The sequence below is a fragment of the Liolophura sinensis genome, chromosome 12, assembly GCF_032854445.1.
Source record: "Liolophura sinensis isolate JHLJ2023 chromosome 12, CUHK_Ljap_v2, whole genome shotgun sequence".
NCBI lineage: Eukaryota > Metazoa > Mollusca > Polyplacophora > Chitonida > Chitonidae > Liolophura > Liolophura sinensis.
The window spans coordinates 22,635,339-22,653,748 of NC_088306.1; the positions used below are offsets into that span (position 1 = coordinate 22,635,339).

Below are 18,410 nucleotides of genomic sequence, written 5' to 3' on the forward strand. Positions count from 1 at the left end.
CAGTAAATGCAGTCCAGAATTCTGAAATACCAGCTGGTACCACAGTAATTATTTGTTCTAGAAAAATAGAGCAAAGAATAGTTGATACTTGGTGGTGATCACCCTTACTACTGCTGCCACCACATCTACATATGTATACATATACCGTAACACGAAGATGGTGAATTGATACATGTATGTACAGCAACTAGCACAAATTCACAACACTGCTGCTACATTTTACAAGGAGGCTCTCAATAAGTGAATGGTCTATATCGAAGATATATGACATGAAAAAAATTTATACATCTGCAGATCTCGACTGGTACAGCTTCTTGTTGCTTCCAAAAAGCTGTCAAAACTAAACGTTAAACAAACTTCTTTTGTGACATCAGATAATATTGGGTGTTTTACACCAAGTGCTGACCGCCATGACCTTGACCTCTTGTGATATTAACCTTTACATAAACCTATACATGGTGTGTCCTAATTCCTAAACAGTTTTGTATAGCAACTTTCAGTGCCACTTATCCACATTTTTAATATGATTTTGAGGACAAAACTACATTGGTTGGATTGGCCAATTTCAGGGCTTCACAAAAAGTGCAGTTTTATCTGTTAACACTGAATAATGCCTTCAGAATATACAAGGTGCTGCATATAAAACAAGTGGCATTCCAGTTACTCCTGTTCAGTGGTGAAATTACTCAAGTGACCAATATAAGCTATATGGCAACATATGCAAGTGACAGAGCAGTCTTTTCAAATTCAGCAGTGCAGACACCATGCATATTTCACTAAAAAGCCTATGTGCTCTGAAGAAGGTATATTCGATAGGGTATAGTTAAAAAAAAACACAAAAGTTTGTTTACACAAGGCCTCAGAATATCAGGTTTGGGATCCATCCAAAAATTCTCAAACATACATATACACATGTACTGCACAATATTTCAAGTTTATCATTTCATGGAAGAGTTTTTCAAATTTCATGAATTCCCCCCCCCCCCAAAAAAAAATAAAAATGTTCTTTCAGCCTAGTTTGCTTAATTCTTTGATTCTTGCAATAACCATCCAGCGTACATGTATATGCCCCAGAAATTGCACCAAAAAGTGTTTTTCACAAGGCAAATAAGGGTTATTAAATATTATCTTTCATGCTGAAACAACTTTTTAAAATCAACAGAACTAAGAATCAGGTGAAACTATTAAATTACTTTGCAATGGCTGAATTTTTTGTCAATTTACAGTAATTTAAAGACAGCACAGAGTATGAATGTGTTGGAGTGATTTATTTGTTTGAGATTTCTCCTGAAAATATTCTGTAATGGACAATTACAAAGAAAAAATGAGCCAGAACACAGGTAATTTTGTGGGGATGATCAAATTATCAGCAGTCACAAAGTTAAAGAGTTTATAAAGTTGTTTATGCAATGGTAAAAATGCTGAACTGCATTGGATATACAAGTAATATAACAAAAAAACTTACAGCATAGAGAGTAAAACCAGAGCACCAACGACAGTGCGATAGACGTACAGCATAGAGAGTAAAACCAGAACAGCGATGACAGTGTGATAGACGTACAGCATAGAGAGTAAAACCAGAACAGCGATGACAGTATGATAAACGTACAGCATAGAGAGTAAAACCAGAACAGCGATGACAGTGTGATAAACGTACTGCATAGACAGTAAAACCAGAGCACTGATGTCAGTGTGATAAAACAGTCACAAATGGTCACACATAACCCCTGAAATAGAGCCTCTTGTCAATTCACCCCAGTTAAAGGGTTTCATTGACTGTTCATGTAAATGCTTAAATAGTAGCAAAGTACATGAAACTGGGAAAGAAGGATAAAGGAGTACAACTTACCAGGCTTAAGTCAATCTCTGTCAGCAGGGAGACCTTGTTTAACTCTACGGCCTGTAGGCACAGGTACATGGCCTGAAAGTAGTCCCTGTTACACAGGAATGCATCATCTACAACAGAGAGAGAAGTTGCCGTATATTAAAGCCCTGTTTACCACCTTGTGTAGTATGACAGTCTGCAGGCATAAGTACAATGTACACTGCCTAGCTGAAAGTATCTAAAACTGCTTACAAAAGAAAACATGACCTTCAAATTGAAGATGTGTCCACACCATATAAAGGCTGAGATTGCATGAAAGTTTGATGTACAATATACAGCACAGAGACAATTTAGGTTCCTGAAAGGGCCAACCATTCTTGGAAATTCTTGGAACACAAATAAGACTGTTTTAAGACTAACTTCAGAGAAATGTTTACAATCCTTGGTGTGGTAGAAGAAATACAATGGCTTTGCTGCTTAATGCACTAAGCTAAGGACGAATGCACTAAGCTAAGGACGAATGCAGTCCTGCATTCAACCTCCTTACTTTGTGTCAAATACATACACAACACTAACAAAAGCAAGCGCATTCTGAGTCATGAATACAAAGTTATCAATGGACATAGGAGTTTAATTAGGTTAATGCAAGTCAGATGCTGACAACAGTATTTATCAAAACTGATCGAGTTTAGAGCAGATACTGATCTATAATACTGAAAACATTCGATGTCACTATAAACATTCTGCAACCTTTTTCAGCAGAATTAATGGTTTGTTTAGCAAAATACATACATTCCAGGACCTTCCTCACATAAAATTGTTCTAAACTGATCAGCACTGTGTACATATAGTGTTTTCTGCTTTTTGGTGGACATTTGACCAGGCATTAGCCATTTGCACATATCTCACAATGTTATAAAGTGCAAACAACAGAATCATCAATAACAAATTACAATTTTGCTCCACTTAAATCCTAAGATTTGAGACCTAAAACAAGCAAATCTTTACACAGGTAAGCTTTTTCCATGACTTTCAATGACCTGAAAACAAATCCCATGACTTTCAAGGTCTGGAAATTTTAATTTCAAACTGCATGACTTTCAAGGGTTTTCCAGGTCTGCATGAACCTGTCTAGAATATTTCATTCATAGGAAACTGGAGCGCACAGAGTAAAGCCATCGGCCTTTGGCAAATAACTAATGAACTTTCCATCAATGACCCTGGGATTTTCACCTGAAGCGATCTCAATGTATGTCATATTTGTTGAGGGTGAGTAATCTTCAACAAACAGCATGTATATATAAGACCACCTGAATTTCTGCCCGAAACACAGTGTCTAAGGCTGGGATTGAATTGAACACCCTTTAACTGTCACTGGAACAATATTAACAATAGACAAAAAAATTCCACCATAAATTCATCTGCATAAAAATGGAAAAAATAAAATAAATAAATACAATAAAATAAAAGGCAGAGAAATCAAAATAAGTTCATTAAACTGGCTGCAAACAACCAGACAATGTGAAACAAAATTCAATGCGAATAAGGCTACTGTCAGGTTTTGTAGGCGCGTAAATCAAGGAAAGAACGACGTTAATAAAGACTGGTCAAAATAAACAAGCAAATAAAAAAATGTCACCTCAAACTTGTCCCAGCCAGATTCTGTATGGTGCACAATCTAATGAATTTCAGTGCTATGTGTACATGTATATTCAAACCAGCAAGACAGTAACATGCATTTGTAAAAGCATGCAGATGTCTTCAGAAGTAAACAGTGTGATATTATTATTAGCGATAACCAACCAGCTGTCAAGTCTAACACCTAACCACTACAATAAGTAATTCAGGGCAATAACCCTGGCCATAGTATATATGCCACGCTGTCTGCACAAGCTGTCGTTATTCTTCCTATATGTAAGTCTGTGCTTATTGAACCTTCAGAACTGTGATCTTTATCACAAGCCTGTCAATACAGTTTGATATAGTGTCCGAGATCTGCGCAGCAACAAACAATAAAAATGCCAGAATGCCTCGCTACTGGAGAGTACATATACTCTTTAAAAATTCAACAAGAAAAGCATTTTTCAGGTTAAAAACATGGGTCAAAACACATTACTTTTGGAGCCAAAGCTTACATTTTTCTAGTAATTATTTATTTTTATTTGATTAGTGTTTTATGCCATACACAAGAATATTTCACTTATACAACAGGCACCAGCATTATGGTCAGAGGAAACTATGCAGAGCCTGGAGAAAAACCACAACCATCTGCAGTTTGTTGCCAGACCTTGGCTGGAGAGGAAGCCGGCATGAGCTAGACTCACAGCTACATGTAGTTACCACATTGTTGGGAGGCTCTTGGATCATTGTGCAGCACTGGTATCCTAACCTCCTAGGCCACAAATGTCTCCCCCCACCAGTTTTCTGGTAGGATTTTGTCCTACATTCCAAACAAACCTCAAGACACCTTTCTAAGAGCTACAGAATTATCAGAATGCGGCACAATGAGTACCTTATGGATGGTCGGAAGTTTAGGTCACATACAGTCCATCAGCAGGAAAATATGATAAACTCCACTGATGATGATACAAACTGTGAAAATCTGTAAATCTACAAGTAAGTCTATATGTTACGAAAAAAAGACACATACACGTGCACATTTTAATGTCATAAAATCATACGGCAGTCATACAAGTACAGGCTCCTTGGCCGAGGTAGTTAGCATGTCAGTGCTGCGTAATGATCCAAAAGCCTCTCACCAATGCAGTCGATGAGAGTTTGAGTTCCCTGCATGTGAACTCGCTGTGAGTTTTTTGTCCAGTTCTGATATTTTTCTCATTTTCCTGTTTTTCAAAGATTTCCCATACATGTATATGTCTTCAACATAAAAAAAATCTGGGACAGTCCAAATTTCTCACAAATTCGATTTTGATTGTTCATTTTTATTTCTACACCTCCTCAGCCATTGCAAAAATATTTGTGTCACCTGTAAAACAACAATTTAAATTGGAGTGGCCTTTATGGAAAGGTGGAAGACGGAGTATCTTGATGACTCCCTGTTAAACTCTGGGGCTGAACCGACACCTCCTGTGACTCAGCAGTTGATATCATTGTAAACAAGCATTAGAATTGGCCGCTGGTTACATTATATCCATGTATGTCACTGGGTTAATCGTCTTCATCATATCAACCTTGTTCTCTGTGCATACCCCCAAAATATGGTTAAGAGGTTAATCGAACGACGCAGTCCACGAGCAGGCGTGTGACTTCAGTACTGTATATGCGAACATAATAATACAGAGACGTTAATTCCCCAATAATAAGCATAATGGTTGACCATTAACACAGTTTTGTGGCAGATGTTGGTCAGCTATTCATTAAGTGATCTGATCAATACTAAATAGGAAGATTGGGGGCAAAGTCTATCCGTGAACAAACACAATAGTTGAGCTTCAACCAAGGTTTGAACAATGTGACTGATGAGGCTGTGAGTTCAAATCCAGGACTGGCTACCCTCAAATCTGAAATTAATCTGAAATGTTAATCAGTCACTTGCCAGGTCAGAGTTTACTCCAGGCCCTGTTAAAAGAGACTTTTTACTAAGAAGGAGAGAACACTTCTATAACATAATAACTTGCACTACTGTGTTAACAGCCTCAGTGGGAATGTTAATCCCTAGGTTGCCAGAGGTCAGTGTGTTTTACTCCAGGCAATCCTGCAATTCCCTTGTATGAGGATTTTTAACAAGGAAGTGAGTTCTGACTCACTGAATGCAATGTATAGCAATAATAACTTTTACTACTGCCTTGAACAGCGTAAGTATGTTAATCAGTAACTTTCCAGAGGTCAGTGGTTTACTCCAGGCACTCCTCACTGGTACAACAGGTACAACCAAAAACCTGACTACCACTGTATACACGCACACAGGTGGATTTTTCTTTTGAAGTACAACATTATTAACGCTAATGAAATAAATCAAATAGGTTACCATCATTTACATTAAAAAATAGTCTGCCACCAACCTGCGGATTGTCATGGGTTTCCCCTAGGATCTGCCTGGTTTTGTCCCATCATACTGGTCGACACTGTGGTGTGGAATATTCTTGAGTGCGGTGTAAAACACCAATCACATAAATAAATGAATAAATAAATTGAAAAATAAATATAAAAGAATTTTTTATAAATCAATAAAAATGTAAAAGACCCGAGCCTACTCTAACAAGATAGTGATAAAATCTACATCAAAAAGGGGCATAGCAGCTGCTGTCAAATCTAGCTGTCTTTTCTGTGTTAATGTGCTAAAAACTGAAGCACCCAGGTAGGCCATGCATTTAACAAGTCCACCAGAAAAGACATGTCCTACTTGTACACTCACAAATGATAATAAACATAAACACATACAGCCTCCTCTTACACCATCTCAGAAAATACACACTAATGCACTTGCCGTAATTCCTCAACCGTTTTGCACATGAAGGAGCAACTTTCAGTGTGATTTAAATGCATTTTTTCTACCTGATTTACTTACTTAATTGGTGTTTTACGCTGTACTCAAGAATATTTCACTTATACGATGGCGGCCAGCATTATGGTGGGTGGAAACCATGCAGAGCTCGGGAGAAACCCACGGCCATCTGCAGCTTGCTGGCTGACCTTCCCACATACGGCCGGAGAGGAAGCCAGCATGAGCTGGACTTGAGCTTACAGCGACCGCATTGGTGAGAGGCTCCTGGGTCATTGTACTGCCCTGATGTACTAACCAACTGAGCCACAGAGGCCCCTAGCATTTTTTCTGAGTTGATATTAGGCACAAAACGGTATGGGTTGGGTTGCCAACTATAGGCCTCCCGAACTTCAATAAAATTATTAGTCTACACAGAATAATGCTCTTGGACTATACTTCGAGGAACATTTTTCAACCCAGTGAAAAGGTTGAAGAATTACAGTAGCTCTACTGTCTTCATAAGTATAATTAAAATTATTATTATTATTTTTTTTTTTAGCAAAATGAGGTACAAGTGCACACTTAAAATACACAGCCTGAGCGATTTATCCATACAGTGGTCTTCATATTACAATTTTTTTCATAGGCTGAAAAGCAGTATCCATGCAAAAGCAAGGATAAAAGGCTGTCAATTTTATTAGTGGAGAAATCTTGAAAAAGAACTTAAAAATTTCCTGCCTATGACTGGGAGTGATCCAGTGGTTAACTGCAAGCGGTTGTATCTCACCAATGATCTCACCAATGATCCACGTCAAGCTTTCTTACAAAAACAGGAAACAGTTCGTGGACACTGGAGTGCGATACAGACATCACCTGTTACTAACTAAGCCGTGATAGTTCGAGTACATTTACACCATGATAAATTGGAAAAAGTAAAATAGTTCATGACCATTAATTTCAAACAAATAATGGTAAAGAGAAAATTGTCCAGAGTGTTACATAAGATATACATATATATATACACACATGTATATTATACCTACCATGCATCCATTAACCAACATACATGTTAAAACTGAAGATACATGTATTTGTATCTTTGGAAAATCACAAAGGATACTTTCATTATAGCTCCTTAATTACATGTACATTGTCCATACATATCACTAACATTCAGGATGCCACACTTTACAGCAATGCAACACTATACTGTAGACAAATTGACAGCACCTGCACTCAGAAAAAGCAATTTCCAAACTAACCGGATATATTTTCTGTAGATAAGAGTCAAAACATTACATATATAACACATCACATCATTCCTACAATAAATGTAAGTCATCCTTCCTGAGATGAATAACTCATCCAATCAGCTTCCAGTAAAGTAGGTCACTTGGCCACTTCACCCAGAAAAGGAACAATAGCTGGGATGCACGGGAAATAGGTCAGACATGATTCATACTTTGTTATGAATTTGCGGACAAGGAATTGATCTGATCACTCAGACAACATGATGATGCACACAAAGAAACAGTTTTAGTACGCTGTTGTCAATATGTGTTTTGATTTCTGACAAGATGAATTATTTACATCCAGCCTTTAATTAACAATTAATCAATTAACCACAGACTTAATTCACTGGGACACATGAACACTTTCTATACGAATGTTGAAACAAGGTCGTATTGAATTGGTGAGAAGAAACTCTATAGTTTAAAGAATTTACACTTTAATTATAAGTTCCTATAAGACAAGAATCTTCAAAAAACACAATCTTCCATAAATTTTGTAAAATTTTCTTATTGTGTAGTATTAATATTCCTGATGTAATGTTGAATCATGTAAAAAACATCGAGTAAGGCAATTATGCTGGGATGATGTGAACAGCATTTGAAAGTACAGCGTCATTTGTGGCTATGTGTCAGTGATGGGTGACCTCGTGTTCCTGCATGACATCACACTAGCCAAAATTCGAAACGACATAAAACTTTTGTAGTTATTGACTTCAGACTATCTCGTTCACTATCATTTAACTTTCCTTTTAAGACACAATGGTTTTGACACTGAAATAGGTCTAAAGAGAATCTTTAGATTTCTAATGATCAGTATGTTATCTGCAGGTTTCTCTAATTGTTGAATTTAAGCAAATCAAACGTTTGATGTGTAGGTATATGATTATACTATATGTATTGCCGTTGTGACCTTTAATTTCTAACCACTCCATTTGATGTGCTTTCTAACTTTTGTACCGCTAACTTAGATGTACCTGGCCATGTTCACAAATAATGCTCAGCCATGTATATTTGGTGTACGATGTTGCCAATGTTTTTGGATTTCTAACAACACACATTTTTTCTCTTATTTATTTATTTATTTATTTGATTGGTGTTTAACGCTGTACTCAAGAGTATTTCACTTACATGATGGCAGCCATCATTATGGTGGGAGGGAACCGGGCAAGGCCCGGGGGAAACCCACGACCATCCGCAGGTTGCTGTTAGACCTTTTTTCTTTTAGTTTCACAACTTACACCAACACAAATGCATTTGGGTATCTGTTTAAAAAAATGTATCAATACAATGAGTCTGTTTGATTTAACCCATACACTTTTTCTAATATTCAACCTTATACACTGTATATTGTAAATCTTCAACCTTTTCAACCTCTGATGAACTTTTTTCAGTAGAATTTATGCACTATTATTATAAAAATAATGATAAAATGATTTGTCTGTGTCACTAAAGATGCAAGCTTCATAAAACTATGCAAATTGTTCCTCTATGGCCCAAAGCGATCGCAGAATTTTAAGGGTTTAACACTGCCGTAGTGGTGTTTGTTGTCTAACCCGATACCACTGAACCTGCTTTTGTACACCAAAAACACCAAGACGAAGGTGTTAAAGTCTAATCTACTCCAAAAAATGAAGAAAAATGAGACAAAAAGGTGTATTTGAAGCAGCTTTTCGCTGCTGTTCCTTTCACTCCCTCCGCAGAGGTCCTGCATTTTAGATCAATCAACAGCAAGCTTAAGCCACTGTAGTTGACCTGGATACTTCACAGCTGTGTATGTACGACAGTGTCTTATTGTTGCGTGATGCAGGAATGTAAAAGTACACCGTACATGTATTATGACGTCACACCGCTGAGCTCAGATTGGAACATCATGAAACAAATGTTTCGTTTTCCAAGGGTATAAACTATCAAAAATGTAAAAATAGAAGCGATATTTGTAAACTGTGTGAAGTAACACTTTTATCACTGAAGGAAGTTCTGATAGTTTGCCTATGTATAAATCATAAAAGCAAATCTAACAAGTAAACAAACTCAACTTTTCTTATTTGTAAACATACACAGTATGAACTGATATTAAGTGGGGAGGTAAAGGTACCGACACATTCAATGTTGTTTGCAAAGTCATCTCTATTTAATATGTATATTTGCACACGGCCCGCAAATGGCAGCGGGCTAGAATTCAAAAGATTGGTTGCAGAGGTGGTTGGAAAAGTTAAAGAATTAGGGTACATGTATGTGCACATGTCCATTTTGTCAACAACTGCACAACTAGACAAGCAGACATACATGACATATACATGTACATGTAGGTAGTACAAACATTTAAAAAAAAAATCAATGACATGTTATTAAATTATATTTCCAAAATTAAGGCAAAAGACCAGAAAACCTATATGTGCATTAACAGCAAGAAAACCATGTTTTAGCACATTTCACAAAGCATAATTTGAAAAAAATAAAGGTGTTTCAAATGGCTCAATGTTGAAAGGAAATCAATGTGTGGGCTTGGATGCAAACACCATTCACATCTTCAAGTCAGTGAATCCTGTAAGTGGGTGACTATAAGATTCAATCCCATGCCAGGCCATACCTAAGTTTAAGACTTTAAAATGGGTCAACTTGTTAATTTGCTGCTGACTGCTTAGCTTTCAAAAAAAAGGCTAGGTGCTGCTTGTACATGGAAATGTATTAGTATACTGATACAGGGTAATGTGTCATCGCCGGTGTCCCTGGCATGGCATTACAGTGATGTGGCACTTTAATAATGTAGGCTAGGCTTTGGGCCCACCCTGCTAGAAAGATGAGACGAAACCAACAGATCAACAAACACATGAGCAACATTGGAATGGTTCTAACCTGTGGAAGTCAGGGAGTGAACTGAGATAAAAGGTTAAGCATGCATAAACAGGCGTCCTAACATTAAGTTGGACAGAATAAGGAGTTTCTAATCCCTGATAGGGATGGTACAAGAAAATGGTATTACATAGCCGACCTGACATTCAAGAATAATTCCATCAGAGTAATCCAATTAGTGACCTAAAATTTTGTCCATGAATTAAGTTACTCATTTTGTCTAATCCTGAGAGTTTTATTCATCTCATTAAGGTGCTCTGGGGTTTATTTGGTAGGTATCATGACACTCCTCTTGAAAAATGTTTCAGCCCTAAAAGCAACATTTCATACCTATTATCTGCTTTGAAAACGGCAGATTTGAGGTGATTTTTTAGGTCAAATATTTGGAAATATTAAAGATTTGTTATTATCACTACTTGTTCATAAGCACCAAAACTAAAGATTCTCAAACCCTATAAACGAACATGGGGTTCAAAATCAGTATAATGGATCAGGCCCTAACAGGGATCAACTTCTCCATGTTATGTCTTATAGACACCTGAACAACTTACCATGGTAGAACTGGGACACATGAGCGTAATTCATCACCAGTATCTTCAGCTGTGAGGACAAGGTATGAGCCTGTAAGCTCTCCCTTACCCACACTGGTCCCTTGCCCAGCTGCTCTGTGGTCTGGGCCGTCCTATTCAGACGGTCAATGGTGGGTGCGCTGGTGGGCTGTAGCCACTTCAGTCCCTGGATGAACGGCCAATAGTCAGGGACGCAGCCTAAGTCACCCTGGATAAGGTGGAAAAAAAAGAGGTTGACTTTATCTTTCATACTTAATTAATGGTTTTCATTTTGTAGAAAAGAATAGAAAGTAAATATATTTTGGCATTTAAGTTTTTTCTACTTGTAACCTACATGTAGTATACTTGATATTATGAACCTTCAAATAGAAAATGCATCCATTGAATTAAATCCAGGCACAATAATCCACTGTTGTAAATATACACAGGCTCTGTCAATTCGTCATCTTAGTCACTAATCAAAATGTTTTGTACTAACTTTATCAGTCATTGCAGAAAAATGCCCTTAAAATAGGCCCTTTAAAGGAGATTACGAAACAGGATGTACTAGAACATGGACATGTAGGCCTACAAATGTTTAATGGCATGCTGAGACATTTCACTATTCACAGAAATGTCATTTTCTTGACTGAGTCGCTACTGTGTCCAGCATCACTATACTGGCTCTGTTTCCTTTTTTTAACTGTTTTTGTCGGTCGTGTTTTCACCCTTAATTTAAATTCACCATGGCACAGTTATCTGATTTTGTTTTCACATGCAGCTACAAACTGTACACTATAAATTAGATATGTACTGATCAGAAACATTTTTCAGACATTCTATACAATGTCACACAGCTGTCCTTGATTTAAACAAGATTTGGTGAGTATTAACTTATTTATGAATTACAATTATTTGCAATTTTGTCATAGACGTCTCAGACAACTTATAAACAAAAATTTCTAAGGTACACGTATGGCAAATGTAAGCCACAATTTTAGTACAGTGAACAGTTTTGAAGTTACTAAAAAGAGTGATTTACATGCACATGCAAGTCTAGGTTAGCTTCATGATTCTAAGCCTGGTATATAAAACTTTAAGATTCTACTTACCCGGTAGTGATAAACTTTAAGTCGATGGATAAGGATATTCTCCACGGCAACACAAAGCCGCGAGAGTCCTCCATATGTTGACCACACATTGTTACTGTGTGTCGCTAAAAGACCCTCTACTGTTCTCTTCAAACCCAACAACAATGTCTGCAAGTCAGGACTGAAACAGAAACAAGTCATTAAGATTATTAATCAAACCAATGTGTTTCTGACAACAAAAGGCTACCATGGTATTCCACAGCACCAATCTGTGAGCTTTGGGGCTGTTTGGGTCCCAGGATCTGCACCTGCATCATCTCTGATTAAATCGAGCAGAAACTAGGCAACTCAAATCCGACTGTGTCAGGGTGTGTTTGGTACATCTGCATGGGTATATCTAGGTGTACAGGTAACAACACGCATGGGCTGAAAAGTAGCTTTATGTCCTGTTATGAAACCACAGGGTATTTTGTATGTAATCTCCACTCAAATACGTAAGTGCATGCACATACTGTACATGTACTAAAGTCACAAAAAGCAGGTTTTACTACAAGTTTGTCTTCCATCAATATGGTGTGAATATCTGTATGTAACGTGGGAAAGTTCCTTAGAATCTTGCCAAAAGTCAGTGTTTTTTTCCCTGAGGAACTCTGGTTTTCTTCACCCCTAATACTGACCACCAGGTGAAATATTTTTGAGAATGGTATTGAACCAATTATCAAATAAATAAATAAATAAATAAATAAAATGCACTAATCAGAAATTAAATCAGGTTTCTCATTTTCAAATTTCTTATACTGGGAGTTACACCAAAGAAACACTGCTGATGCCGATTTTGTTGTTCTCAGACATCTTTTATTGCTGCAAAAAGACAGACATCATGAAAGTTAGCACTGCATCAAATCCACCTTGGTTCAGAATAAATGTCTACAGGATGTTTATAAAAAGTGTAACAGCTCTGTTTACAAAAGGGCTGTCTGAGTCCATGAATCAGTCTGTTACCTGTCTCCGATAGAAGACTATATTGATCACAGATGTTCCCAACATAACGCATCAGGCTATAAATAGGACCAATTTTTCTCACCTCATCCTATTGTATCCTGTAAAATTCTCTCGTAACACATCATAAAGTTTACTTGGTACAGGCCTTACACAAGTATATGTACATGTACACATAGATATATATATATATATATATATGTACATTTATATGTAGATTACTGTAGGTTTGTGGGGTGATTCATCTGGTTAGATTTACACTTGCCAGCTGTCACTAGAAGCTGTAAACAGCTGATCACTGCGGACACCCATGGGTGGAATCCCTCCAGCATGGTCTGCCGAACTCTATGTACACATATATGGTTCATTACCTGGATATCAAGTATACATATACACAAATAAATGAATTCCTTTACATGTACTAAGCAACTGACAGATATGACTACATCTATTGACATTATTTGATCGATTGACTCATTTACCTTGGGGCAAATGTACCTGCATTTACATGTGGTTATGGATGTACCCTTTGGTACTGACACTGACACTGGTTCTGTATATACCAGGTTCATCCTGATTAAATGACTGATTGACTTATTTATGAATTTAAGACTACGTGTGCATGTATATACACATGTGAGTGAAACCCTTGGAATTCTGCATATACAGATTATATTTATTGCTTCCCTTTGCAAGGATTTGCCTCCCTTGACAGCAGGTATCAGTTCAACCATGCCATGTTGTGTGCATTTAGAAACAAGGGCCTATCTAGCCAAATAGTTTGAGTACCTTTTCTGATTTGCAAATCTGTAGGTTTCACCACTTCTGTATATGCAAATAACACAAAAAATATGAAAATTTTTATCACTTCCAATCCTAAACTTGAGACTCCCGAACCCTTCTCAGGGGTTCAAAAACGCTCTTGATCAGGCCCTGGAAATTGCCGGCTGGCTCAGGTTTATCCACCCTTTATTACTGAACACCAACAGGTTCCCCTGAAGAGATGTCACAATATTTTTGATTAGACAATGAATCAGGCAGAGTCAGGTAGAGTAAGTCGGTCATGTCAGTTGTGCTGGAATGATGTCATTTGTGGCTATACATCAGCGATGGCTGATGTCCAGTATTCTTGCAGGACGTCACTCCATGCAAAATTAGAAATGGCAGAATGCTTTTAATTCCATATTTAATTATCCTCTGAAACTAACAACAGCAGTTTCAATGCAATTCCATTTCTTTTTTTGAGCAATTTAGGAAAGCAATTCAAACTATCTTGATCCTTATCATTTAACATGGTTTTAAGACATACAGACAAGGGAGTAGTTTCCCTTCAAGGCCAAAAGTACTGGTATATTTCGCATGAACCCTCAGTAAGGAAGCTGTTACAGTTAGCTGTGTTAACATCAGCTTTGTCAACCCACACTGACTAACTTATTGAACAATTTGCTTACTCAGCTTAAGACCTGGGGCCAGGATCACAGAGTGATCTTTACATAGACTTATAGTCAAAATTTCAATCACGAAGCGATCTTTATATAGACCTAAGTCAAAATTTCAATCATTAAATTTGGTATGTTCCTTTCCCGTATTTTAGCTAAACTTTGTTATACAATAACTTACCCTGAATTTACGCTATCAAACAACATTTTCACCTTGTTACATCAGAAATAAGAATTTTAAGTGGCCTGAAAATTTGACATGAGTGTAAGATTGCTTTGTGACCCCAGTGTCTCAAGTAAATGTATCAGTATTTCTGCTGGACCTGCTCAGTATAGAAATTGACAGTTGTCTTGAGTCAGTTTTGTTGACTCACAATGATTGATCAAGTGATCGACTGACCACCTGAAGATTAAAAATATCAGTAGTATGGAAACCACTATAGCAATTCTAATTTCATGGTTTGTCCAGCTGCTGATCAACTAATAAAGCTATCGAAATATACAGCTTGGAAAGAAAAAAGAAAAAAAAAAAAAATAGCTACACAAGCCTATCTAAATAAGATCCATGTAAATTACTGTACACATGTATAAACTAATATTACTTTTTCTTATAAATTCTTATATTTAATTTCATATATATGTTTGAAAACAAATGTTTCACTAACGTAAGATACAAGCAAACAAAAGATGGATAAATGATACATAATTAGAGCCATTTCCATAAATTTTGAAAATTTATACATTTTCAGCTACTGTTCAATATTTCTTATTATGAAAATATGTTCTGATTTATGGAGTTGTATGATTCTTTACAGTGCTCACGGACTAAAGATTTTGACATTTCGTAACTTATTACATGCTGGCAGTAAAAATTCAAAGGAAAAGACTGAGCTATAAATTGATGTAAGTATCACTAAATAGACCACTTCAAACTATGCAAAAATATACTTTCATATTTTTTACATATATTTTTGTGAAGAGAGTTCTAGGCATTCAAACATCTGAATTCTATGGTGGGCTTTATGGATCATACTATCAGAGTTTAGGAACTCTGCCGTCACAAGGAGTTCAACTTCTTCCAACTCTAATCATGACACTGAATATTTGCATTTATAACTCTTTTTTCCCATGAGTAAAAGATTACTGATTCCCAAAAATTCCTTTATCTAGTGAACATCAGGAATAAAAAAAGGTGGTGTGACATCAAAGTTCCTAGATACTGTCAATATGGCCCATAAAGCCCACCACAGTATTCAAATATTTGAGTGCTCTTCAACACTCTTAAAAAGAAAAAATAAGAAATAAATGAAAGTACTTTTACATACATGTATAACTTTCAGTTGTCTGTATGATGAACCTTAATAAACATTTTAGCTTTCTTTTATTTCAATGAATTTTCTCAGCACAAGGCTCCCCTTGAAAAGTGGCCAGCTACAGGTACATGTACATGACAGAGAATAAAAAGATTAGTAGTACAGAAGGTTTTCTGTTTCTCCACAAAAAGTACTGCCGGTTACTGCCTTTCAATGAACTACATGGTAGATTGTCACACCAATGTGACAATTCTCCAACATTTAGCTAATAGTGGAATGTCTATGTGTATATCCACAAGACAGTCCAAGAAAATTAGGTAATGTTTGCTCGCTTAGTTCACTTCAAGGAGTCCACTTTGTTTGCATCAAGCATGACTATTAAGTGGTTGCACAGGAACTTCAAAAGGCCAAGCGTAACTAATTGGCATGCGTTACAGTGCATGGCAATGGCAAACACTCATGCATGTCACAACTCCTTGACCTGTCGTGTGTGTAATGGGAGGGATACAAATTACATGTATGCTATGAGATGAATGCAATGTGGAAAAGATTAATGATGGAAGTGGATGTTATCTGAGTTTAATACATAAGCAGGGTCAAACACAAGGACATTTTGCATGGTTAAACACTCTTAAAAATTCTTCCTATTCATCATGTATTCTGAATGTACAAATATTGATAAGTACACTATAAGCCATTATGGTCATGAATGGGAAGGTCTGCCAGCAAATTGCTAATGGTTATGTTTTCCAAAGGGCTATGCCCTGTTTCCTCCCAAAATGCTGCTAGCCAACGTATAAGTGAAATAATCTAGAGTAGAGCGTTAAACACCAATCAAATAAGCAAATAAATATATTTATTTGATTGGTCAAAAATGATCAAGAATATTTCACTTATATGACAATGCAAAAATAAATACAAGACATTAAGTTAATTGTTTCTTAATCATGTTATTATTTCAAAATATTTTAGCCCAATTAAAAAGCTGTAGAAGGCTCTGATAAGTGTAAATGTAGCAGTGGTGTAACTTTACTTTTTCAACTGGTTGCCATCAACCCAAAAATCCTAAAACTGATTGCTCCGGAATATTTTCACTTGCCCAGAATTTTGTTTCATGCCAAAACTTGTATAACATGGGGATTCAAAAATAGCAAAGTTGGACACAAAACAAAGGATCTGTCCTTGTAAACTATAGATATAATCATGATAATTATTAATGCTAGTATATTGTACATTAGAAAGCTGGCTAAATCCTTGCTTTTAGCCTTCTTTCTTAAATATGTAATGTGATTGCCATTCGTCCTTGAAATTCACACACATTTTATTGGATTATTCCAGAAATGGATAGGTACAATCATGATAATGATCAATCAAAAACTCTACAGACAGATATAATCATGGAGCACACAATGCATTTATATCTATCTGGTGCATGCTCGTGTTCCACTTTACAATGTTTGAGCTTTCACAGCTAGCAGAAGGGAAAGCTTCCTTGTTTGGTCTAGATTTATATTACGTCTTTATTTGAATGTAATATTTAAAACTACGTGAGCAACTATTTGCTCCTAGTCCATCTCAAAAGACTCCAGCATGTTATTTAAAATTCTGACAGTCATCAGTGTCATGTTGAATGTCAAAATTTTAAAATAACTCACTGAAATGGACTAAATTACATGGAAGAAAACATCATGCTTTTGATGACTCTCACGGAAAGTCAGTATTTAGTTTCCATTTCACACTTAAATATGTCACAGTATGTTTTCCTGTCATCTGCCAAAAAGATTTGAATCTGACACAGCCCAAATAACAGAAATACTCCTGCCTGCAGCATGTACATGTACATGTATGTACAATAGCTGGGGCATTTGAACTTTCACAATATCGGGGCCTATACACTGTACATCATTACATACCGCCCAAAAATACAACAAATAAAACCACTACACTTGTAGTCTACAGACAAATTGGCGAATATTTTCATCTCTCATAAATGAGAATCACACACTGACCGAGTGACAGACAGTCTGACACTGTGATCAGCGGAACTGAATGAGTGAATGTCAGATGATCTACATCATGCACTCCCGCAACACCCAGCCCCCCGTGATTTCATGTCAACACAGAAAGACTTTTTACCAAAACACATAAGTAAAAACTGGGGTAGCGAGAAGAATATATGAAGACTATTCCATGTTAAGCAGAAGCCTGCGTCCAGTCCACATCACGCGTCAGTAACAAATAATTGAAACTCACCACCCATTTTTGTCGGCGTCGTCTGACTTTTCCGCCATCTTTATTGACAAGTGAAAGAACACGTAGATTTAAAGCCACAGTTTCGTATTCGGCGCACGTCTGCATAAATAGCCTATATGTGCTGTCAAATTGGGGGCAAACGACCCACAGCATTTACACTAGTATTTTAGACTCACCATTATTAGGTTTTTGTTTCAATTCTTTTCTTTTTCAATTGATTTATTTATTTGATTGTTGTTCAAACACCATAGGCCTACTCAAGAATTTTTCACTAGCAGTGACTAGGAAACAAGTGCCTAAATGACTAAAGCAATGACCTCTGGTGACTTACTGATGATCTTTTCCGTGTGATG

At 36.7% G+C, this 18,410-nt stretch overlaps 1 protein-coding gene across 1 annotated transcript in view; it reads right to left on the reverse strand.

Moving 5' to 3' along the window:
- Positions 1 to 18,095, reverse strand: part of LOC135479804 (run domain Beclin-1-interacting and cysteine-rich domain-containing protein-like) — a 42,582-nt gene extending 24,487 nt beyond the window's left edge. Inside the window, exons 1-4 of the mRNA XM_064759710.1 lie at positions 18,058 to 18,095; positions 12,075 to 12,234; positions 10,966 to 11,191; positions 1,850 to 1,956 (exon numbers count right to left, since the gene is read on the reverse strand). Of these exons, the coding sequence (XP_064615780.1) occupies positions 1,850 to 1,956; positions 10,966 to 11,191; positions 12,075 to 12,234; positions 18,058 to 18,095 (531 nt within the window). The remainder of the gene's footprint in view (positions 1 to 1,849; positions 1,957 to 10,965; positions 11,192 to 12,074; positions 12,235 to 18,057) is intronic.
- Between the last annotated feature and the right edge of the window lie 315 nt (positions 18,096 to 18,410).